Raw genomic sequence first — 24,910 nt, forward strand, 5'->3', positions numbered from 1 at the left:
CTGAGCTGAGGCACTTGCATTTCCAGAAGGCAGAAACACCAGTGGGGGCACTGGTAAGAGCCCCTATGACGGGGGAGCCGGCGGCAAGGGCTGGCAGGGAGACACCACCACAAGAAAGCCCCTGTCATGTGGCCCCCCAACCTTGCCAAGCCACCTCAAGCCCACCTAGGCCTCACGCTCCTCCCTTGCTTGTGAGGGTCCCCACAGCCAAACAGCCCAGTGTTGCCCAGCTCAGGGTCCTGTAGCACCTTCATGGGCTGGGGGTGGGGGGTCAGAGCACCCTAGAATCTCCCGTTCCCTCTTCCTCAGGAAAAATCTGGGCCCCCTAGATCCTCACTGAGCAGTGAGGTCCCAACTCAGGCCCCACGTGAGCAATTTCAAGAAAGAACTCTTGGGGTTAGAACTTAGGCCCTTCATTGCTCTGCCTTGTGTGTGTGACACACTGACCCTCGGGCTTGGAGGAGGTGGGTTCTCTGTGGTGTTTCAAAGACCAGCGCAGCTCTCCAAGAACCTTCTTCCCCCACATTCCGGGTCTGGCTGGTGGCTCCATCAAGGCAGGTGTGTGAGTGTGCAGGAAACCCCTCAGGAGGGCCCTGCCTGGGCCACCCCAGAGAAGTCCTCTCAGACAGCCCGTGGCTGCCTCAGTAGGGGAGAGCCCAGGCTGGGCTGCCTCAGAACACGCGGACATCGGCCTATAAGGGGTGTGGTGAGGGGGGCTGATAAACTAGGGTGGGGCTTCCAGGGACAAACACTACACCATTGCCCCCAGGCCACTTCCCGAATCCCTAGCAGGCTCTCCATCTCCATTTTCCTCACAGAGAAAACTCAATCCTGGTGTAAACTGAAGGCAGGGAGATGGCAGCCTGGGCCCGGCCGGAGGGCAAGAGCTGCCACACAATGCCTGGAGACCTGGTTCCAGTCCTGCTGTCCCCAGTGCGAGGTACCATCTGTGTCTCTCGAGATGACCTCACCCTGAGATGGCTGCTCAAATCACCAGAGCTCCAACACAGACCTCCAGCTTCACGACTGGAAGCTACAACAGGACAGCCAGCATGGTGGGGGCAGGGGGTGGGGTGGGTGGGTGCTGACAAACCTAGTCCCACAAGCTGCATCCTCTCTGAGCAGGTTCACTTAGGGTACCCAGACTCCCTAAAGGCCTTTACGGAGGGGGATCCCATGACCTCCCGAGGCAGCCGAGCACCTCACCTGCCAATTCAAACCAGCAGGCCCGCCCAACTCTTCTACACGCAGGGACACATGGGAGGCCTTAGCAGATCCCTGGGGACCTTCAGAGGAGTCTGAGCCAGCAGCCTCCTCCCCACTTTCCCACTCACAGCTCATGGGGAGCGAGCCTCCCTCGTAAGCACCTGGAGGGGTGGTTACCACCACCACATAACACAAGAACCTGAGGCTCAGAGAGGTTATGTCGCCATGCGGAGGTTACACAGCTGGCTAAAGGCAGAATCTGTAGCCTGATCCTGGACTGCGGCTCTCTCTCCACACAGCCGGGGGAGGCAGCTTCCCCGTTCTCATCGTTTATCAGGGCTCAACACAGGCTGCCTCCTTGGCGGCCCAAGCTCCTAGGCATTCAGGCTCTGCTCCCACCTGGAAGCCGCAGAGGCTGGGAACCTCATTAGCTGCGTGGTACTAACAGCTCCCGAGAAGATCTAACACCCCCACCCCGCACCCCGGTCCCCCAGGGCAAGGCAGGTATGTTGAAGGATAAATACCTCCCTGGCTGGCTGGGTCCCAAGAAGCCAAATGCTGAAGGCATAGACAACACCGAGACATATGGCAAACACTGCCTGGCTCTCCCTGCAGGGATGCAGAGGAAGGCGCCTATGAGAACCCTCAGGAGTAAGTGGAAATGCAGGTGCCTGAGTCTTCCAGGATCCAATCGAGGAAGCCAGCTGGGGGGCCGGCCAGGGGAGGTGGATGTCATGCGGGGACTCTGGCTGTCCTTGCTCCCCCAATACCCTGAGCTCCAGAGGTAACCTGGCAGGGGCTCTCCGAAGTCACCGCTCTCATTCTCCCTTTATGGGCCCTGAGGATGGAGGCACTGATAAGGTCTCACTCAGAACAAGCCACTTTTATGAGAAGCTCAATAAAGTCCATTTTAATTTCAGATTCCTTCACCTTCGTGCATACAGAGGAGGAAGCCACCAGGCCCCAGTGAACATGCGTGAGGCAGAAATCGAGGCCACTGCAAAGCTACCGCCTCCCTGCCTCGAGTGCTTGTTCCTGGATAAACCTCAGATGGACCCACATTGGGCCTTCTGTCAGATTTAGAGAAAACTCCTGGCTCCCCATCCAATGTGTAGTCCATTGCTATGGGTGGGAAGAGCCAGTCATATGACAGAAGGTTGGACAAACCCTAGGAAGGGGACTCTTCTGGAGGGGGCAGGGAAGCTGCGATCTTAGGGCTCATTGGGACTCCGAGGTAGAGGTAGCAAACATTTCCGGGTGACTCCTTCACATTAAACCAAACACAGTCCATTCTGCATGTGTTGGCCCTGCCCACAGGGGGCCGGCCTCCCACTGCCAGGTGGAGAGCCTCCAGGTGCAGACAGCAGGTGGAGGACAGAGATAGGGGCATAATCTCTGGGGCTCAGGGATGAATGTGATGCCCACAGAGCTGAATCCCTTTCATTTAAATAAATGAGTCCCCAAGTCCCACAGTACCAATCCCCGGTCTGCCACCCCCCCAAAATCGACCAAGCTCTTGATTCTTGCTCCCCTGATCACGGTGTTGTTCTCTGCATGATTAGCTGCTGGTTCTCCAGACACTGCTTCAGCTTGTCCTCCGTCAGTGTCAACCGCTGCTCCAGGATGGAGACTGTCTGCAAAATAAATGGTGGTCAGGCTTCAGGGTTGCCCTAGGGATCCCCCCAGCCATTCCTGCTCAGCTGCTCGGCCTGCTGTCCTGTCAGGTCCCTGGCTCTGGTGGCGACTGGGACCGCTCTTGCTTTCATGTCTCTTCCTGGCTCTGGATGGCTGTTCTCTGATGTTTGCAGGCAGGGGGAAGACACAGTGAGGGGAAGGTTGGCAGCAGGTCCCACAGCCCTGGTCAGAATCCCTGGCCCTGGTGGTCTGGCACTTAGATTGGGGTCTGGAACAGAACCACTTCCTCATTTGGGCCAGGTTTCTATCCACAACCAACTGGAGACCATCACCCATCTCCATTCCAAAGGTAAGAAAACGACACCCCCAAGTGAAGGCACCAAATTAGGGTCCTGCCTACACCTCAGGCTCTTCACCTCTATACCTGGAGAGACTTCCCAGACTGGGAGGTGAGCGACTGAGCGACCCCGAGCCTAGGAGAGCCTCTGCCTGTCCAAGTCCAGTGAGGACCATTGCAGGAATATGCCACCTGGAAATTTGGCCCTAACTCCGCTTCCAAGCCCCCTTTTTCCTCTGTAATGGAAGGATAACGCCAAGCTCACAGGAGTCCTGGGCACTATGGGTTTTGACTCGGGATGGCACCCAGCACTTCTTAGCTTGACCCATGTTGGCAATGCTTGTCATCATGTTGGCTTCCGGAGGCTGAGCCCTTGCTCCCTGGCCTCTCCTGCACACCCAGCACGACCTAGCTGTCTAGCCTGCCCATGCCCCCAGCTGCTGGGTATGCATGCGCCTTATGGGCCAGGGCCAGTGTTGCAGATGTGGCTGCAAAAAACCTGCCCACCTCCTCTGGCTTTGGACAGAGTGCTGGCAGAGGGGCAGGTGCTATCTGGGAGCCGGTGTGCTCCCGGGCCTGCCCACCGGTCACACGGCCAACCCCACCCATCGCCCAGCCTGACCCATGCTGGCCACTATGGCTGAGCTCACATTCCCCCCATCGAGAGCTGGGTGAGTGCCTGTGCGTGTCAGGCCCGCACCTGGCACTGGGTGAGTCTGCTGTGAGCAAGGCAGGCTCGGTTCCTGTGTGGTGCCGCCTACAGCCAGCAGAAAGGCTCAGATTAAGAAACAATACTTTCTATTAATTTTACCCATTTGTCTGTGGGCTTTCCCAAGAGGTTTTGCCACCTTCCCTGAGGCTCCACGGAGGCTGTGGGCCTTGGTCCAGTGAAAAGGAAACTTTCCCTTCATACATTTAATAAAACATTGGAACATTCTGGGAGGGAGTTTCCCCTCTAAGGCTGCGATAAATTCTCACAGCATCCCGCACGGACGTCAGCCACTCACGGAGGCTGCTCCTCCTGGCGGCTGGCCCTTTCTAACTGAGCTGGCCTGGGCTGTAAGGGCTCTGAAAAGGTGCACTGCACCCTGAGAGGCAGGGCTGAGCTGAAAGAGAGTCACACTCCCCCTGTGCTGGCCAGAAGCCGTCGAGGGGTCTGTACCTCGTAAAAGTGGCGGCGGAAACAGCCCCTTGGCTGGCCCAGAGCAGCATTCCTGGAAGTTTCCACAGGCTGCTGCAAAGCTTGTGCGGAGCCAAGCTCCAAAATCATTCTTCATCCAGACTTTTTCCGATGGTCCCGGACTCCAGGCCACAGTGGGGGAGCCTGCCTGCTTTTCCTCTTTGCACACCCCCTCCCTGCCCCTTTAAACTTTTCACAGGGACCGAATTTTCAAGTGTGGAGGCAGCGGGTGCTGGGCCAATGTCAATACCGGGGGTGCCACGCATTTCATGAGGCCTCCACTTAGTTCCATGGGGGGGCCCATACTTTAGCTCGGTAGAAATAGGGCCATTTCTCAATATTACATTTCTTTGAACATAAATGCACACACCTTTTTCATATCCAGCCCCCTGAAAGGAGGGTGCCAGCCCAATTTTGGGCCCTTCCTGGGGGAGCTTTGAGAGGGTGCTTTGTGGCATGTTGTAGACAAAAAGGCTTTCACAAGTCCACTACTCCTCAAACCTGCAGCTCCTTCCTCTCCCTGACGTTCTCCCACTTCCCCCCTTTTCTAGCTGAGAAAGACTCGGGAAGAGTCATCATCTCTGTCTTTTCTCTCTACTTCCTGTCTCCCCTGTGCCCCCGGCATACTCTGCCAAGATGCTGGGTGGCAGCCACCATCCAGGGATGAAGTCTACCAGGCTCTTCCAGCTCACATTTAATCCCACCCAACCCCCGTCTGAGCCAGAAGGATGGGCCAGGGAGAGGACGATTTTTTGGATTTCTGTATGTTAGAATGTTGTCTTGGTGTTCTCTGCTCCACAAGTTTTCCTGAATAATCCTACCCTAATAAAACACGAGACTTCATTTTCATGGAAAATGGTGTCTCTCATGATAAAGTAAAACCTAGAAATCCCAACGTCTAGTTTTGCTGATGTGCCTTCCCTCCACCACGGGAAGGGTCTCCACAGCAATGGAAAGGTTGCCAGTGGGGCATCTGAGGAGCAGAGGTCAAACACACTCAGGGCTGGAGGCACAGACAGCAGGAGGGCAGGTGGGCCACCTGTAGGGACAGTCCAGGCCACCACGGTGTCACCATATTCCCAGCTGCTGGGGCCTGTGGGAGGGAGGAAGGGAAAGCATCTGGGACAGTGTGTGGGTGGGTGAGGGTATCCCCAGCAAGGGCTGGTTCTGGGACATATCACTTGGCCTTGTTCGCAGTGTGACCTCACCTGCTGGTTCAGAGCAACATGCCTGCCTGCACCAAGTGTCAGGCACACAGCAAGCCTCAGTAAACATGTGCTGCCTCAGTGTCCAGAGGGCAGAGGCCGTAGCTCGTTTCTCCCGCTGCCCAGGGCCACGCCAAGCAGGCTGCTCGCCCTGCTCTGTGCGCCGGGTCCTTCCACATGGCGTCTGCAGTGTGGCATGCCTGCCCCAGAGGCAGGGGGAGCACTACCGAGGCAAACAGCTCCGCAGTCTTCCTGACAGCCCCCCACTCCCGCCAACCTTCTCACCCTCCTTTCACTCAGGACAAATGACAGCTGGCCTCACAAGCAGCCCCTGGGCCCTCATGGCCCCTCACCTTTCTCTGTCCAGAGGAGCAAGGGGTGAGGGAAAGTCCCCAAGGAGGTACAGGCTGGTTCTGGTGGCAAATGGCAATGAGAGAAGCAGCCCTGCTTGACCTGGGCATCTGTGGACCTCTGTCTTCTCAGCAGGGCAAAGAAAATGTGGAGAAAGGGCTGAGGAGGCCAGCGTTCTGGCTGCTAGGCAGACCTGTCTGGGTAAGGTGACCCATCTCCCAGGACTCCTGCATGGTGGAGTCCAAACTCCTCCAGAAAGATCCCTCCTGCCTGCTGACCTTGGAGAAACCAGGCAACTCATTCCCTCTCCTTGGCCCTTGTGCCATCCGGGCAGCTTACTCTAGAGTCCCCTCCATAATTGAGGTGTGGAGCCCAGACTCCAGGGGAGACTGGTGGGAGGACCCGGGACAGGCCCTAGGGGCTCATCCTGATGCTTCTTGACACACTCTGCTCCAGGGGCTGCTCTCAGCAGCTCATGTTCACGGAGCGCTTGTGATCCTGCCGAGCCCTCTTCCACAATCCTTCAGCGTGGGAGCCCTCCACATGCCCATTTTTCAGATGAGGAAATCCATGCACAGTGATATTAAGCAACTTGCCTAGAGTCACACAGCTTATAAATGACAAACCAGGCCATGACCCACAGCGGCCTGGCTTCAGAGTTTGGGTGAAGGCACCGGGAGCTGCACCTTCGCTTTGTCCCCATCAAGCACGTATAAGGTGAGGCCCGGCCTAATTCCTCCCCACTTGCTCCAGCCATGCCTGAGGGCTACTGGCTACGTAACCCCAGGAGGCCTGCGTGTCCCCCACCCAGGGCCCAAGCTTGAGCAGCCCGAGGAGGAACTCGTGGATCTCTGTTCTTACCCAGCAACAGTCACCTTCTGTCCTGTCCAGGCCACCTGGACACCTGGCTCCAGATTAAATGAGCAGAAGTAGTAAAAAGGGACACCCCCCAGAGTCACCTAGCAGTCCTCTCACACCATCAGGCCACACTCACAGACAGTTCCTAGGCCTCAGACGCCTCCAATCCCCTATAAAGCAGTCTCTTACCTCACTTAACATTTAGGTTTGGAATTATCATAAAAGTCACGATTTTGAGCTACAAAAATATTATAGGGGGACATATTATAGGGGACATCCCAACAAGAACCCTTTAATAGACACACGATGAGAAAGTACCCAAACACCTGAATTTTAGACACCCTCTTTCACTGGAGTGTGGTGTCACTCAGCATAAGTGAGCAGTTCCCAAACACGCTGTGGGACTTGCCCTGGTCACTGCTGGGTGTCCCACCCCTCACAAGACGGGGCTCAACTAAGTAAGGCACCTCTCTTCCTGAACCATGGGGACAGGAAACAGAATTCAGACCCCACACCTGGACACTGTCACCCTCGCCCAACACTGTCCACTTCCAAGGTCACAGCATTCACCTGACAGCCATGGGGAAGCCTAATGGGACAAAGTCATAGGAGACTCAGAAATTTCATCTTCAAAGTCACCCTTGTCAGAGGGTCACTTGGGGGCTTGTTTCTGAACCACCTTCTGCTGCTGTTACCAGCAATTTCCAGAAAGCCACAGCCCTTGTCATGGGAAACAGGACCCTTAAAAACATTCCTGTTCGCTGTTGAACATACTCTGTTGTATCTTTAGACCGAGGCTTGGTGTACTTGGCCTGCTGTCTATTTTGGTAAGTAAGGTTTTATTGTCACGCCCATTTGTTTATGTTGTCTACGGCCGCTTTCTGGCTATGATGGCAGGTTGAATAATTGTGACAAAAGACCCTATGGCCCACAAAACCAGATATTTACCAACCCTTGCCTCAGAATGTCTTCACTCACTCATCCTCACTGAGCACCCCTGTGTTGGCTCGTGTCACCCAGGGTGACAACGGTGCACACAGACTCGGCTAGGCCTGCAGGGTGCACACCAGTTTGCAGAGGCAAGTACCAAGCAGTCGTACAGACCAGCAAGGTGTGCTGGGAAGAAAGAGGGGTTTGGCCTGGGGAAGTGGGCCCGGGAATGGAGCGGTGAGCAAAGGCTAAGGAAGAGTTCACCAGGAGAGCGGGGCAAGAAGGTGCTGGGGCCAAAGGATCACAGAGCACGGAGCCCCGAGGTGGCAGGGAAGGTAACGAGCAGAGGGATGGATCAAAGGAGGCATGTCTGAGGGAGTGAGGAAGGGCCTTGTGGAGGCAAGACATGGGGCCGGGGCCTTCTGGCCATGCTAGGCGGCGGCCTTGCCTTCAGCCTCAGAGCAGAGGACAGGGCTGGTGGTCCTGGGCCGAGTGGGGAGCAGACCCTTCTGGCCGCCACAGGGGGATGTTGCACACACGGCTGTGGTTAGGTGTGTTGGAGGCCCAACCAGATACCAACGAAGTATGAACACCCACCAAGTGGGGGTAAGTCAGAGGCAGATGGGAAAAGGGACCATTCCCTGAGGCCCCAAACATAGGACAGAACACAGGACAGGGGCAGAGAATGGGCTCCAGACAGGACGGGTTAAGTGTGAGGGCCCTCCCCCTCTGAGTGGGCTGGGCAGGAGGCCTGAGCCAGTAACAGGGGTATTTTGCATTCTGACACTATCGTCCCTGCTGGGGGCAGAGTGGGGGAGGAAGAGGTAGGGAGAGCAGAGGAACAAGCCCCTGGACACCAGACAGAATCTGGGGCGGGATGATACCAGTGACACTGCTGAAGCCCACTGGAAAGTAGCCTAGCCCCTCAGTGGGTGACAAGGAAGGGACAGCCAATGCAGGGAACCTGTCAGGGAGAGTGCTGGAGGCACAGCAGACCAAAACCAAGAGCATGAGTGAGGCCGGCTCAGGCTGGGGGTGGGGCAGCATTCCCAGCCTGACTTGGCTGCCTGAGCTCTCCAGAGGAATATCCTCTGGGAGACGCTGAACAAGGGCATCTTATTCAAATCCTCATCTTCCTGCCTAGGGGAGAACAGACGCTGTGATCTGTCCCCTGTCAAGGCAACATTAACAGGGCAAGTGGCTTCTCTCACTCACAGTTCAAGATGTGTAAGACGGTTCATGTAACACCCTGAAGGGCCTTCTGAGTGGGGTCTAAAAATAACCGACTTTAAAGCGACAGGCTTGTTTTTTTAGTCCCCTAGGAACTGTAGTGATGCCCAAAGAAGTTGCGCCAAAATGCCAGTCTTCAGCCACACGTCTGGCACCCAGGGCCCCCAGCTCCAAGCGGGAGACGACACAACACGAGGGACATCTAGACAGCCATCGTGGCTCTGGACCTCGCTGCCTTGGATAACTTTTCCCTAATGGCATCAAAGTAGCAGATGCCTGCCCACGGCTGCAGGGCTCTGGGAGCTGGAAGAGTTGAGCCCAGCTCCCACACTGGCCCCCTGCCCACCGATGGCCCAAACTGGCCAGTCCAGGTGCCCTGCATGGGGCAGAGCCTGGGGGCATGTATCTCCACTGACTTTTGAGGTGCCCAAGGGGAGAGCCTCCACTCCTGATGTGTGACAGGGACTTAGGCATCTGAAGAGTGTTGCCAAAGGCCAAAGAGCATCTACAGGGCCTCTGCCTGACTGTGCTGCCTGAGAGGGCTGGGAGCCATGATGCTCCCACGGGCTCTGTGCTCCCACGGGCGTCACATGGAGGCGGCGAGAGTCCAGTGCTCCCTGAGAGCATAATCCCCACCCTTGGAAGTAGAAGTGGTGCAACAAAGCAGAAGAAGGGCTGCTCTGCCACCCAGCGCGTGGAGGCCCCGCTCGCTCCCTTCATGGAGCTCTTCATGCTCCTCTCATGGCCGCTCTCTCCCTGCCAGTTCCATCACGCTTTCCCTGGGCTTGGTGGGCTTTTCCTTTGTCCCTTCTTTCTCCAGTGGACTGCCTACTTCCCAGCCCCCCTCTTCCTATGGTATGACCTCCCCTTCTTTCAGCCCTGTTGGCCTCTTTTTTCTCCCCAGACTGGTTTCCTCTTGAGGCGGGCTTGTCCTGCATTTTTTTTCCTCAGCTCTTTCCCCTAGTCCTCATTTCTACCTCCTTTCTTTTTGTTTTAGTTTTTAAAAAATGTTTTATTTATTTTTGAGAGAGAAAGAGAGAGACGGAGTATGAGCAGGGGAGGGGCAGAGAGAGAGAGACACACAGAATCTGAAGCAGGCTCCAGGCTCCGAGCCGTCAGCACAGAGCCCGACGCGGGGCTCAAACCCACGAACTGTGAGATCATGACCTGAGTCAAAGTCAGATGCTTAACCGACCGAGCCACCCAGGTGCTCCTCTACCTCCTTTTTAGGTCTCTTTTTCATCCCCTTTACACTTGTGTTTGGAGAGAAGGCAAGAAGGAAAGGAGCAGGATATGTTCAGAGAGTTAGCTCCAAGTGAAGCCCAGGCCCCTGACATGGCTCACCTACTCTGGGGCTAATATACCTGGGAAGAAGAGCTCTGACTCTGACTGGGGCCTGGGAGGCCTCTGTGAGAAGACAACAACCCGAGACAGGCTAAAGGAAATGTGTTCCAAACACAAGGTATAGTAGGTGCAAAGGCCCTGAGGCACAGAAGAATATGGCATTGTTGAGGAGGTGAGTGCTGTTGGTTTGGAGTGGTTGAACAGGGAAGAGAGTGTGGTGGCCACAAGGAAGGTGGAGGAGGGACCCTAGGGCCCTTGACCAAAAAGGGACAGGAACAGGGAAGCCTCCACCCTGGCACTGCCTTATCACACTCACAGGTCTGAGCAAGTACAGCCAGGAAGACGGGGCTCCTGCATGCCTGTGGTCAGTTTTCAGAACTGGTTCTAGCGTGAGTCTGGGAGAAGAGGCTCAGCCCGGGAACTGACTACGGCCACCAGGTGCCACAGTCGGAGGTGAAACGGAAGGGGGTGAACTGGTACTTCAGAACACCAAGGGCAGACCTCGTGAGCCAGGGGCCTTCCAGCAGCTGCTCCTCCTGCCAGAGCACTGCTGCTACTACGACCTTTGCTGAAAGCGTCTCTCCTGTACAGCCCACGTGCAAATGTAGCAGGAAGACTGGAGCCATAACTTCCACAAAGACCTGAGGGGCCACAGCACACCAACAGGGCCCTCCTGCCCACCTCATCCATCCCCACACATTTGTCAGATCCGCCACATGCAGCAGACAAGAGACCGGCTTGGAGGGGCTTCCGGGCACTGGCGTGGCCACAGCACTGGTCCTGTCTGGGCTGGCTTTTGGGGAAGCTGCTCGACCATGACTGACAGTGAGTAACATTTTGGAGGAAAGGAGAAAGACAGAAGGTAACCAGCCAGCCTTTCTGTGTGCATTTCTCAGATATTTGGCCAGTTCCTTCTGGAATGCTGCTGCACGTGCAGACCTCGCTCCAGGCCTCCCCGCAGCACTCCCCACCCCATCCGGCTCTGGTGCAGCCCTTCTATCCCAGGGCCCCCGACCCCAGCCAGGGAACTTCTCCATGTCCACTTTCTGCTCTGAGCAGAGCCCTAGCCCTCTTAGGTGGTTTCTATGGTCAGAATCCCCTCCTGGGCCTCCCTGGAACATGGCCCAGAGGTGGACAGGGTGGCTGGGCCAGAGAGCAAACATCCAGCCACAGGCGCCCTCAAGCTCTCTGCCAGGCTGGGGGCACCGCAGCGAGGAGAACTAAAATGGGCAGCAGTGTAGCAGGAAGCTGGGACAATGGGCCACCCGTGTCTGAAGGGGGCCTGGGGGGCAGCGAGGCGAGAGGGTTAAGCAATTGGGGTGGGGGTTGCTGCCCAAGCAGGCGTGCGGCAGGGCTACAGTGTGGGGGGAAAGTCAGGCAGAGAGACGTCAAGTATGCGGGGCCAAGTATGTGGGGCCGGGAGAGGGCGGTGGGGGTGGTGAGCACAGCAGGGCACCAGAGCAGGGGGGCACCGCAGGAAGGGCTGATGGCATGTAGGAAACCAATCGCATGACTAAATCGTGCTGTTCTCAACTCTTCTGGCTGCCGAGTCGGGCTGGGCAGCATCCTCACATCAGGGCTCTGCCTCACGAGTGTCCTCACCAGACCCAGGTAGGCTACTCCTGCCCCAGGGCTCCCAACATGAGATGGGTGCCCTAGGCCCCTCTCGGTGACTACTCCGCTCAGGCTCCACCTTCCGCCTCGGCTTTCCGGGACTCCTGGGTCACCCTCCACCTCCACACTGCTTCTGCCGTGTCCCTTTCCTATCCAGGAGCTCAGGGATAACGGACGAACTCCTTGGCATAGCATTCTCATGGCACTCAAGGTCCACGTTGCCTATTACTATTGCTCTCTCTGACCAAAGCCACCTACCAAAAGCCCCACCTCAGCCCTCTTTCCCCACAAGTCCCCCTTCGGCTCACCCCCACGCTCAGTGCCTGCCCAGCTCCTCTCCCAGGATGTCCTGGCCATAGCACAGGTGCAGACTCTTGGAAAATGCTATTATGGTGACCCCTGGTCCCTACCTTTGTCCTGTGTGGTAAGAGCACAGGCTCCAGAGCTATGCTGCCTGGGTTCAAATCTGAACTTGACTGCTAACTTGCTGAGTGGCCTTGGGCAAGTTATCTGACTCAAGGCTTTAGATTCCTCATCTGTACACTGCATCTCTCGAGGCTCCGTTGTAATACTGTATCAACAGCTAATATTTATGTGGCCCTTGCTCTGGACATGGGGGTGCACCGTGGGCAACATGGCTCCCTACTTCATGGGGGCCATGGCTAAGCTCTGAGCTGCAGGGGGCCTTGTATAGATGGGGCTTGATGAGGCCCCCAAAGAAGGCAGCCTGTGGTCAGGCCTGGTAGGGTCTGAGCCATCAGGGCACGTGGTGGTCTGGCTGCTCCTTAAAGTTCTCTTGTGACGGAAAGTTCCTTTTAATCATTTCCAGGCTTGTGGTGGATTTGGCTCCTCTAGGCGGTCTCCCACAGGGGCTGGGGCATCCCAACCCCCTCCCCCCAAGACAGAAGCCAGATTACCAGTGGTAGTGTCCGAGGTGCCCTGGGGCTTAGGGAGAGGACGCACCTGCCTGGCCACACCACTGGGGGCCTTTGTGCCAGGCTTCGGGGAGCATCCTGGCGCTGGCCATCGGCTCAATGCCCCTGTCTCGACTGTGCCGCACAGAATGTCTAACTTTCCTTTCGTTTCATTGCAAAGATGGAAAAATATGGAATTAATCTCCCCTCTAGCATGGTTTTGACTTCACTCAGATTCTAAAGATCTAAAACAGATGCAATAAAAGGGGAATCTCTTTGCTGTGGGGTCTTGTGAGCTATCAAAACAAAGTGGGGCTGCTGGGCTCAGCGCCTGCACAGCTCTGCCTTGTCTCCTGCCAGCTCCAGCTTTGTCTGTTGGTGTATGTCGGTGTATGTCAGTGTGTGTGTGTGTGTGTGTGTGTGTGTGTGTGTGTGTACACACATGCAGGGCCCTGTCTTGCTGATGGTGCCCTGGTCAGCCAGTTGCCACATGTCAGGGCTGAACGGGGGCCGGAAGGGCCAGCCTGGCTTTGGGAGGCTGCCGGTCTGAGCCAAGTGCTTCCCACCAGCCAAGGCTCTGCCTCTTTGCCCTGGCCTCTGTCCAGCGCCCAGTGGTCCGTGGCACAGGGGCCTTCGAGTCAAAGGGGCAAATGCTGGCCCTCGACAGCCCGCTGACGTCCATCAGTCTGAATGCCGGCATCATAAGGACAGGGGTTTTTGTCTATTCTTGCTCACTGCGGTCTTCCTGCTTCCAGGCACAGCTCCTGGCACACAGTAGGTGCACACTGAGTGCTGGATGGACAAATGCCAGGCCCTGAGCTCCATGAAGATGCAGGAATTCAGGTACTGCACCAGCGAGCCCATCATGTTCCCAAGGCCCAGGCGCAGCCTTACTCCTGGGATGAGCCCGCCTGGCTGGTGAGGGACGCTCCCCTCAGGTTGGGCCTTGGACCTGGCAGGCTTGAGGGGACAGCGGGGGAGGGACTGGAGGCTAGATAGGCCAGAGGGGCCCCTGCCAGCTGGCCTTGGCCTCAGCAGGATGTGGGGGTGTGCAAAATAGGATGGGAGTCCAGGAAGCAGTCCACTTCCTCCCCTTCCCACCTCAGGCCTGATTTGATGAGGGCTAGCAGCTTCGAGGCCTGAATTTCAGAGGGGAAGAAATGGGAGAATCCCTCTCCTGCTGACGTCTGACATGTTAACTTGCCCGGGATCACACACAGCTGATGCACAACAAAACGTGTTTCTACAGAAATTCCTCCCAATCTCTCTGGGCTCAGCAACTGTCTTTTTAACCAACCCCCTTCACCCAAACGTTTGCTGCTAACAACACAAAATGAGCCTTTGTCCCTCGAGCCCACAGGTCTATGTTTCTGTTTCACATTATCTCAGGGATATAGGATTTCTCTGACGTTTTTGCATCCCCCAGCCCCCACCTCTACTGCGGATTAGCTCTCTTCGGGAAGTCCATGAAACACTATTTTCTATTGGTGGATTAGCCATGGGATTAAAGAATCTTGGCTAATATACCTTCCTTGTGGCTTTAGAGCAGCTCCTTTTAAATGAACACAGGCTTTTCCATATTACTGCTTACCCCCAAAAGAGAAGCTATAAAAAGTAGATCCACTAACCACTATCCATAAAACGGAATGCTCCTGGGGCCCACGGGGTGCTACCCACACCAGGACAAAAGTTCTGAGCTGCAGACCCTGCCAAAACTGGCCTGAGTTCAAGCTCATCTCCTTGTCAGCCCTGGGCAGGCCGCCAGGGAGGCAAGGGTCTACCAGGGACACGCCCTAAGGTGCAGGATGCCAGTCACTGCTCAACCAGCGGCTTTGCTGTACTCTGACTCCGTGGTGAGTCCAAACAGGGCTGAGCACGGGCTGTGAACCTTGGCTTTGGCCATCTTCTGCATTCCATTTCTTCAGAAGTCGACTTTCCCAACAATCCATAATCCAAAGTGTTAGTTAATTTACCACAACTTGATAAAACACAATCATCCCAAGTCAGAGAGACTGTCAGGTAGCCTCCTGGAGGCCTCAGTCCAGCCTGGCAAGTCAGGCTGTGGCCCCAGCCCGACAGGACCACCTCAGGGAAGAAGGGCTCACAGGCTGCCCCCTGCCCTGCCAAGGACCCAGCGATCCATGGAGGAAACCAAGCCTCTCATCTTGGACGGTTTTCTAGAGCCACCAACTGGGCCCAGATCAGAAACGGGGACATGAAACCGCTCCCCTAAAAGCCATGTCCCACTGAGTTTAAAGCTTCTTTCTGTTTTTTCTCCTCCACCCAGGGAGAGGGTCTGTACTGACAGTCCAGGCCCAGAGAGGGCCCTCCACAGGGCAGGCGAAGGAAGTGGCAGACCTGACTCTAGCTTTCTCTGACCCTGCTCTAGTGGCAGGAGAGTGCCAAACGGCCACAGGGTCAGCTGTGACTTGGTTCATCACGGAGCCATGAAGGCCTCTTTGGGACTGCCTTTCACAACCAGAATACTCATAGGTCCCTTCTTGTGGCCTGTACTTAACCCTTCCTTGGATGGCCCGTGGGTCCGCAGAGGAGTGAGAGCAAACCATCTGGGGTCCACATCTCCCCTCCTCTAGAGTAATCCCAGTCAGTCTGAATGAGATGCCCCTGCATGAGCCTTGTTATCCGGCTCCAGCCCCTGTGCCCCCACCCCCAGCTCTCCAGGCCTGCTCAGGGCCTCACAGGAGAAATCTCGGAAGACTGTGAACATTCCTAGGCCCTAGAGGCCCCAGAGGCAGCCACCCTAAGCCCATCTGGTGGGCAGGGGCCTTCCGTCTTCAGCTCCTCTGGGGAGGGGTGCTCTTTGCCACAACCACAGATGGCAGAGAAGACGGAGCTTGAGCCTGTCCTGCCTTTGAGGGCTGCTAGCAGCACCAGCCTTTGCTTTTTGCAAAGCCAGGGGAGCCTGTGGCTAAACTGCCAAAAAAGAGTGACAGAGTTGGGAAAGGGTCAGGGCCCAGCCCCTCTGCAACTGGCTAGTCAGACCCCAAGTACGCTTCTGACACAGACCAGAGAGTGTCCTGTCCCCAGGAAGCAGCTTCTTGACAGAAGAAAAACAAGTCTCTCGTCTCCAAACCCCAAGGGGCAGGAGTTCAGGCTGTCCTGAACCTGACTTTGGTCCAAGGGTAATTCTTGAATGTCTATACAGAGGAGGACAGCCAGACGACCTCTGGACCGTGCAGGCCCGGTGGCCAGATGTGCTGTGGAGAGAGGGTCCACTTTTGTGGAAACCAGCAACCACCACCCCCACGCCACTGGCCGTATGTGCGAGTGATATAGGGGCTGCACACGCCCTATAAACAGGGATCCTGGTGGGGGCGTGGGGGCGTGGGGGCGGCTGGGCAGGGTGCCTTTTACTCTATACCTTCCCAACAAGTTGAGTCTGGGCGCACCTGAGAGGGCTGGCCCCCAGCTAAAATGGCAGAACTGTTTTAAAATCTGGAGTGTGTCTGCACAAACAACAGCTAGTCTGCCCAGGGAAGAGGTACACCAAGAGCCCCACAGTGTGGTCAGGCAGCTCGGCCCATGCGAGAGCAGACCCTGTGTTCCCACCTTCCCCACCAGCATGAAACTAGGCACCTCACACAAGCGGCGCATCAAATAGGGAACCCCCAGGACATGGGCGGTTGAGGGGGGAAGGCCAGGATGTCTCAAAACAAACAGGCCATTCTATCCAATTCCCCAAAGCTCACAGAAAAAAGTTCTTAGCCTTGTTGAGTTAGATCAGCGGAGCTACAACAACCTGGATATTTCACAAACTCAAACGTCAGGAGACCCAGACTGGCAGGGCTGGGTGGGCCTGCCCCCGCCTGCTTCCCACTGCACGCATGTTCTAGTCCTGGAGCCCAGCAGCCCCCAGTGAGTCACAGGAACCTGAACGTGACATCACAGCATGGCTGTGGCCAGCCTGAAGCACGGGTGCCATAAAAAAAACATAGTTGGAGCAGGAATTTTCATGGCTTGGTATTTTTAAAAAGCAGCAAGATGTGAAACTGGAGTCGAAAATAACTCTGCTGTGGGCTTCTGAGGCAAAACCACCAAGCCGCTTGTTGGGCCGGGGCCCCTCGCTGCAGCCTCCCCAGCTCCTGGGCACTGTCCACGCCTCTGTGCCCCACCCCTTACCCTTGAGGAAGACTGAGGGACTCTGGAACTCCCAGACACCACCCAAACCTCTGTCACTCAGGAGTCCGCAAAGGAAGCAAAGGGAGCCAACCCGGGAGGTGAGCTCATGCAGTGAGGCTAGTTGTGGAAAGCAGCCTCTCCCTGCTCATTGGTGAGTCTTCCAGCATCTGTGAAAAGGGCCCCTGGGTCACCTGACGCACCCCCACAAGAACATGAGGGGAAAGGTCACGGCCTCTGTCTGGATGCATGCTGAATGCCTATCACCAGGCAGGCAGCCCTGGCAGCCACAGGGCCCACCCTGGAGTCCTTCTTCCAGGGGAGGGGAGATATAAAGGTGACTCATGGAAAGAAGGACCTGAGGGAAGTCCTGGCCTCACGTGCGGTGCTGACCTCTGTTGCCCATCCCACGGGACAGGTAGATGGGCAGTGCCTAAAGGCTCCCCTGTATAGAGATGAAAAACCAAGGTTTACTCAGATCCACACAGATGGAAACAGGCAAAGCTGGGTCAGAGCAGCTGGGGCTTCTGACTCCTGGTCAGGGCTTTTCTCTGGATCCCACAGGCCTCCAAGGTCAAGCCACCTTTCTCAGGAAGAGAAGACTTGGGGCGGGTCCAGCAGGTCAGTAACCCATGGTAGCCATAGGACAGGTGCGTGTGTGTGTGTGTGTATGTATGTATGTATGGACAGGGTCACGAGAGAAAGAGGGGGTACACAGCCCCCACTCAGGACCTCAGCCCCAGGAGTCCCTGAGAATTCCCATGATGGGGTTTTGAGGAGCAAAAAGTCGCTAAAGAAAAACCTAAACCCCATTATTAGGAAATACTTTTTTCAACAACCATTAAGATAACTGGATTCAAAGAACAGCTATCACAGTAAGTATACAACTTTGAAGGGCTTCAATCTTGGCCCAGTGCCTGGGTCTGGGTTCAAGGCTCTCATCTAATGGGCCCCATGACCCATCCCTGATTTTCAACAGCCCCTGGGCACCTCAGTTCCCCATCACCTCCTGGGCTCCCCTTCCTGGATCTGGGGAAAGATCTCTTCCTTTTCTCCCTGTTGTCCTAGCGCCTAGCCAGACCACTAGAGTCTCACTGGCAGCTCAAGAGCATTCCTGGGACTCAAGTCCAGCAGTTGCAGAGGCCTGTGGAATGTCCACTCCTGACACTCCTGTGTCACCTGGACACCCTGGTACTTTCCCACATTCTCCTGGGAGCACGTCGACTTCGTGCTGTGCTTTATGAAATAGCTGGTGCTGGTCCAGCTAACCAAGAGCTTCCCAACAGTGCTCAGAGGACATAAGCTGGCTCGGCTGTCCCCGCTTTACGAGGGAGGAAACTAAGGCTCTGGGGAGCAATGTCACCTGCCTAAAGTCACCCAGGTGATTAATGGTGGGGTTGGTCCTCAAATCCAGGAGGGCAGGTGTGTCCAGGCTGATGGGCAGGTGGCTCACTCTGCTCCCCGGAGCTGGTAGGGATGTGTAAGACCAGAGAGACCCCAGCTGTTCAGAACATGGCATCCAGCTGGGATCAGGGTCCCCAGGAGCTCTCAGTGGAGGAATCCGTGAAGCCCTCAACAGCAACCTCACAGGAGTAAGGAGGGGTGTCTCCTATATAAAGAAGGGCCATGGCAAGGGGTATGCTCTCTGGCCAGGGACCTGAGGGTTGCCCGGCTCTGTAATCACAGAGCAAGAACATCTGGCCGTAACTTTCAGGAAGATCAAGTTTGGCTTGCAGACGGACTCCTGGATGAAGCCATCCCTGACCACATGAAAACTGTCTAGCAGGGGAAGCCCCAGGCTGAGTGGCCCCTGGGGCTGGCCCATGCACAAGCAGTTACTCTCACCCTATCCACACCTGGCATGGTGCCAGCTGCTGGGCACCAAGTGGGAGGATGACATGAGGGTCACGAAGGAGAGCCCCTGGAAAGCTGCAGGTCTCAGCCAGATGGCAGGAGGAGGAGGAGGACGGCAATGAGGACATGACCCCACACTCTGCAGACTTCCCGTCTAAAACAACTCCCTGCCAGGCCAGGCCAGTCCAGACAGCACACCTGCTCCGGGGATGGCCAAAGGCCTGTGAACCTTGTAACGTGTTCCAAAGTTATCTCCCTGAATGGATACACTTTTGAAAAACAACATATGCACTTTATAGAAAAGGTGTTCCTAAAGAAATAAAATGGTAAAAGGGTGCCTGGGTGACCCAGTCGGTTAAACTTCTGACTTCAGCTCAGGTCATGATCTCACAGGTTGTGGGTTCGAGCCCCAAGTCAGGCTCTCTGCTGTCAGTGCAGAGCCTGCTTTGAATCCTCTGTCTCCCTCTCTTTCTGCCCCTCCCCTGCTCGCAATCTCTCTCTCTTAAAAATAAATATGCATTAAAAAAAAAAAGTAAAAACAACAACAAAATGGTACAACCCCAAATCGGGAGTCAAAGGGCTGCATTTTGGATGCTGCACATGCCCTAAGGGCATGTTGCTTTCCTTGGGATGACAGGCCTTATGGCCTGGCCTGGGAGGGAAGCCACCCGGCTCGCTCACTGGCCCCAGACACAGAAAGGGCTCAAGGAATGAAGGGAACTCGCCACCCCCACTGTGAGGGCTGAGGAATGGCTCTCCTGGGCAGGGAGACAGTGGGGAGCCCGGAGAGCTATTTCTCGTGCTGCTGGGATCCCCCCGCCACCTCTGCCAGGCCATGAATAATGACAAGGGGCAGCACATGGCACTGCTGGACACCGCCCAAAGAGCCTCACACGAGCCGATGCATCTAATCCTCACAAGAGGCCCATAAGCGGGTACTATTATCATTCTGTATTCCAGACTTGGAAATTGAGGCACAGAGGTTAAGTACCTTGCCCAAGGTTACTGAGATCTTGACCCAAGCAAGCTGAGTCACATCTCTCCATGGCACACTCAGCTGCCCAACCTCCAGGTCTCTGCTTTGCACAGAGGTGCCACTGAATAGGACTGAGAACGGGTCCTGGGCCTTCACATTGGTGTAAATGGGCTACGAACATCCAGAGAGGAAGACTCAATCGCTGGGCCACACCAGCCTGTTGAGCAGGAAGCCAGGCTCTGAGGACTGTGAGCTTCCACAACGGGGTGTCCTGCTCATATCACCCAGGGGCTGGAGGCTCTGTGACTCACTCAGTAAACATCCCCAGTCACTGCAGCCCCCACAGTGCTTCCCTGGAGGATATTCTGCAGGATGGACGACCGAAGGACCTGGAAGGCAGCTTCCCTCTCAGAAGCCTCTTTGAAGTAGACTTCCTTTGGGGGGGGGGGGCGGGGAAGGGCAGCGAAGTGGTGAGATAGAGAATAGCATAATTCAGACGACTGTGAAGTGTGAGTCACTGTTGGGGTGGCTGACAGCACCTCTCCAGAGCAGAGAGGCACATTGGGATGGTGAGGAGCATTCACTGAGGGGGCAGCATGTGTCAATACCTACAGACCAAGGAGGCTCAGAGGCCGCTGAGCAACCTGCATAGGTAGCTACACACAGCAGGGTTACCTGGCTCTAGGCCTCAGAGGAGCCTCCAGAGAGGGGACTGCCCACAGCCAGGCTGGTCCCAAGAGGAGGGAACTCCCAACGCCACTGGGGACAGCTCTGGCTGTGGCTAGAACACCTCAGCTAGAGCCCCAAATCCAGGAGTGGAGGTAGACCTGAAAAAACCAGTGACCAAGCTCAAAGACAGCATCTAATTAGCACAAATGCAACTCCTACCACTTTGAAATGGGCTGAGGCCTCAAGTGGGGGCTTCATCTGTGGAACCCAAGTTTCCTCAGGATGTGTCAAGTCCATCAGGAACATGTCTCACTTGGTGGCATTCAGGAATGCACACCATTTGGCAAAGCAGGTGACTGGCTGATGGGCCTGGCATCTGGTTGAGGGCGGAGTGCTGTTTGGATCCACCAAGGGGCTGGACAGCGTGAGGTAGGACGAGGGTGCTACAGTCATCCAGACCCCGGGCCAGAGGCCCAGGCCACAAGAGAGCCTTCATTATTCTCTGTGATGCCAGTTTCTTACAAAGTTACTATCACACTCTGAACTGCTAACACATAACAAAACCTCCCATGTGCACTCCTGAAATACAGCAACGGGAAATGCTTTTAGTGCTATACTCCAAAGAAGTGATCCAATGAAGCTATTTTTAACCATCTTCTCAGACTTAATTTCCAATTTTATCCTATAAAGTTCTAATTGATTCCACCTCCCCTGATCTCTCACTTGACAAGGCTGTGAAGAACATGAGGCAGGCTTGGCAGTTTCTGACGCATCTGAGGTGGGGGATGTGCATGTTGCTCATACTTCTCTCTTAGCACGTGCCTTCTCAAGGGTTAACAGATTTTCCAAAATGTCTGTATGAGGTGCCCGCAGTTCCCCTGGCCTCCAGCCACTGATACCTGGCCTTTCCCTTCAAACGTCCTTCCTTCACTGGGCCCAAGGTGTGCAGCACCAGCCGGGATGCTGTGACACTCCGTAGACCACGTGACATGACGGAGAAGAGCTTTTCTCACTTGGCCCCAGATCCAAGTGAGCCTCATCACTGGGTGGGCTCCAGAGGGAGGGAAAGGATGCCACACCACTTCAGCTCCATCTCTGTCAGAGATTCAAGGGTCCTCTGCCTTCTTCCCACACCCTTGCTCTACCCATGAGCTGGCATAGGAAAAGGCTGTCTGCACCCATAGCCTAGGCGGGGAAGGGTCTGAGGACCTTTAAATCCTGCCTTGCCACCCAGCACCCCCCCCCCCATGCCCCATGTCAGCCACACTGGGCCTTTTGCCCATTGCTTGGATGTGCCCATGGCCCCCTCCAGTCCTGCAGGCAGGCTGCTCCCTCTGCCAGCACTGCTCTCACGCCCCTGGTATTGGCTGCCACCTTTCGCCAGGGCATTTTGCTCTTACGGAAACTGCTGCGCTACAATTCTGTATTGGGACCTGACAGATGTACACGTGCTCCAGAGGGCGGGGCCCACGTCCATCTTGACGATGGTGGTCAGCACACAGCTAACATTTATTGAGCAGCTACCTAGAGCCAGGCATAAGCCAAACACTTCCCACAGATTCATCTCCTTTGATCCTGACCACAAACGTGGGATGTGGAGTCCATGACCACTGCACATCACAGAGGAACCCACCAGGGCTTAGAGAGCCGAAGGGATTTTGCCAAGGTTGCTTGGAGGATAAGGAGCAGTGCCAGCACAAACCCAGAGCCTGGGCTCCCAGACGCCTTGACTCACTGCTTACAGTTCCCTGGCACGTCCCTGGAGTGCCCACCCGGTGATGAGCAGGATGAATGGACAGTGTTTCCTCCAAAGCTCTGCTGCAGCCTAGGCCAGCCCTGGGAGGGCATACCCTGGCAGGATCTAGCACTGCTGATTTTAGGGTCCAGTGGCCTGGCCGGGGCTTGGATGGTTCTGAGAGCCAGGATCTCAGGGCAGGCACTGCAATTTCATTAATTTGGCCTAGAAAGTAGGTCCATTATGATTATGTTTTTTAAAAATCCAGCACTTGCTGGCCAACTCCAAATGGTCCAAATGCCAGGCCAAGTGCAGACGGTGGGGTGAACACACGTCAGGGCCTACCTGGGTGAGGACGTCCAGCTGGCCCACGATGTGCTCCAACGTGCTAGTCAGCGTCTGGGGCATACTGATGGGCTCCTGGGGCTGGCTCTGCACCGACTCCTGACTCCTGCCTCTGCCTGAAGGGACAGGGAAATCCACTTCTGGCTAAAGACAACGAAAAGAAAGGGAGTCCTTCAGTCTTCATTCAGCGCTTAAAGAAACAACAGAGGAAGGAACAGCCCCTCTGAAGGATGAAGTAAAAAACCACCAGTAAACTGGAGAAAATGAGTTCCAAATATTGGCAGGAAACACAGTGAGGGGGTACTCCCACAACCGGGCCACACGCCCCCTTCCAGGACTTCCTTTCTAAGCAGAGGCTGTGAGTGAGGAGCGCAATCAGAGCATTTGGCAGTGTGGGCCAGAGGGGCCTGGGAGGGATGTGCGGGTGGGCCGGTGAGTGCACTCCGCTGGCTCCTGGTGGCCATCAGGGCGGCCAGGCCAGCTGCTGGCTCTTCAAGCAGCCTACACCCCCCAGTAGGCCTCTCAGAGTCCAGAGACCCTGAAGCCCAGCCTGGCTCTGAAGCCACCCCTCTTCCTAGTCAGATCAATGCCAATTCCCCACCCCCAGCGCAGGGATAGCCTAGACCCAGGGGGATGTTCTAATCCCACCCTAGTGCACATCCCCTGGGAAAACAGGCATTCTGTGTGAACATCCTGGCCAGATGGCTGGTGGGAGTCAGAATCCACAGGACAGGCACCCTGGGCTCTTTAGACAGGATTCCGGGAATGTGAGGAATCAGTGTTTCTGCCTAAGATCCTTCTGCTCCCAAACGCAGAAGCCATCCTAACCTCTGTCCACGCCACCCCCCACAACCACTGAGCACAAGTGATTTCCTAAGGGGACTCATCCCAGTCCTACATGTGTCCCCCCAAATTCAGGCACCAGTCTGCACACAGATGAATGCCTCTCCTAACCTAGGAAGTGCTGTGCAGGGTGGGATTCCCAAGGACAGTCAGCAGATGCCCCAGTTTGGTCTTGGAGCCTCCAATTCCTCCGTGGACATGACATATTTGGTGAGGCTTACACTCTTGGCCTGGCCCAAAGGCCCCAGTAACCCATAAATGCAGCTACACTTAGGGCTCAGGGCTTTAAACCATGACCTCACTAACAGCACTAACAGACATCCCAAATGTCACCACATTACTCCCTGACTTTGCTAGTCCTCCAGGGCTCTCTGCTGCCTTTGGGAGAAAATTCAAGCCCCTTGACAAGGCACCCCGCTTCAGCCTACCTCCTTTCACAGCTCCCCTCCTGCTTCTGCACCCTCTAGCCCAACTCCCAAAGTCCTCCCTATTGGGGGACCTCCCAAGGGCCCTCATCCGCCCTTCCTTTCCCCTGGCCCCAGCATCCTGTCCTCCACTCATTTTGCAACCCTGAACTCCTGATCAGAAGCTCCTCTGTACTCCCACACGCCTGTGGCTGCCCCACCCCAGCCACTGCATCCCCAGGACCAGGACACATGAGTGGGCTGGATCAATGCTGGCCTGCCCACAGGGCCTGCTGGCTGCCCATCCATGCGTCTATGTCCCTCTTTCTCCTGCCCACACTCATCACCCCTCTCCCTTATGAATCTAGGACATTACTGAGTTTAGAGCTTGCCAACTACCCAGATACCACAGAGCGAAGGCTACTCTACCTGGCACCCCTCCACCCCTCAATGCCATGGCCAGTGGAGTATACTAGTTATGACTGGGGCTCACCTCGGATGCCTGCACACCTGTCCACTGTCTCACCCCAACACGGCTGCCTGCACACCTGCCACCAGCACCTAGCTTGCATCTCTGAGTCTCCCCATCTCTTGGATGAACCCACAGTGGCCAAGCCCTAGAAAGACGCTCTGCCCTGGACGTGCTCACCTGGGTGGAAATCAGAGTCCTTGAAAAGTATCACCCCAGGAGATGATTCCCAACCAGCCAAGGCGGGCAATTTAGCACATGGACCCTACTGCATATCTTCCTTTATTAGGAAAGTGTTCCAATCTCATAGATAACAAACTCTCCAGTCCACGTCCATTTGAACCTGGACAAATACAGGCTTTGGAGGTTACAAAGAAAGTGAATGTGAGACACATTCTTGAAAACAGGAACAGTGCCATGTGTGCAAACCCATCGTGTGCGTGTCTGCTGTGGTGCTACAGCTGTTTTGTAAGACCCTAGCCCACCAGGGCTGGGGTTCCAGGCCTCTAGGAATCAATGCCCTTGGCTAGTGAAAGCCCTGACAGTTGTGGGTGTTTTGTTTTGTTTTTTTTCCTCTTCTTTTTTGTAATGCCAGTGCTTGACTTCAGCTTGACTGCTCAGGCATCCACTTCAAAGAGGCATCCGCTGGAAAAGGGCTATCTTGAATAAACACA

General features: G+C 55.7%; 1 protein-coding gene across 7 annotated transcripts in view; it reads right to left on the bottom strand.

Moving 5' to 3' along the window:
- Nucleotides 1–2,088: 2,088 nt before the first annotated feature.
- The window catches only part of POC1A (POC1 centriolar protein A), a 93,690-nt gene continuing 70,868 nt past the window's right edge, over nucleotides 2,089–24,910 (bottom strand). For 5 of the 7 annotated variants that reach the window (XM_045493034.1, XM_045493027.1, XM_045493032.1 and 2 more), the window contains 2 exons: nucleotides 22,521–22,664; nucleotides 2,089–2,840 (listed from right to left, as the gene is read on the bottom strand). In XM_045493034.1, the coding sequence (XP_045348990.1) occupies nucleotides 2,742–2,840; nucleotides 22,521–22,664 (243 nt within the window). In that variant the 3' untranslated portion in view covers nucleotides 2,089–2,741. The remainder of the gene's footprint in view (nucleotides 2,841–22,520; nucleotides 22,665–24,910) is intronic. The other 2 variants (XM_045493028.1, XM_045493031.1) reach the window with 1 other exon arrangement.

This window comes from Leopardus geoffroyi, chromosome A2 (assembly GCF_018350155.1).
Source record: "Leopardus geoffroyi isolate Oge1 chromosome A2, O.geoffroyi_Oge1_pat1.0, whole genome shotgun sequence".
NCBI lineage: Eukaryota > Metazoa > Chordata > Mammalia > Carnivora > Felidae > Leopardus > Leopardus geoffroyi.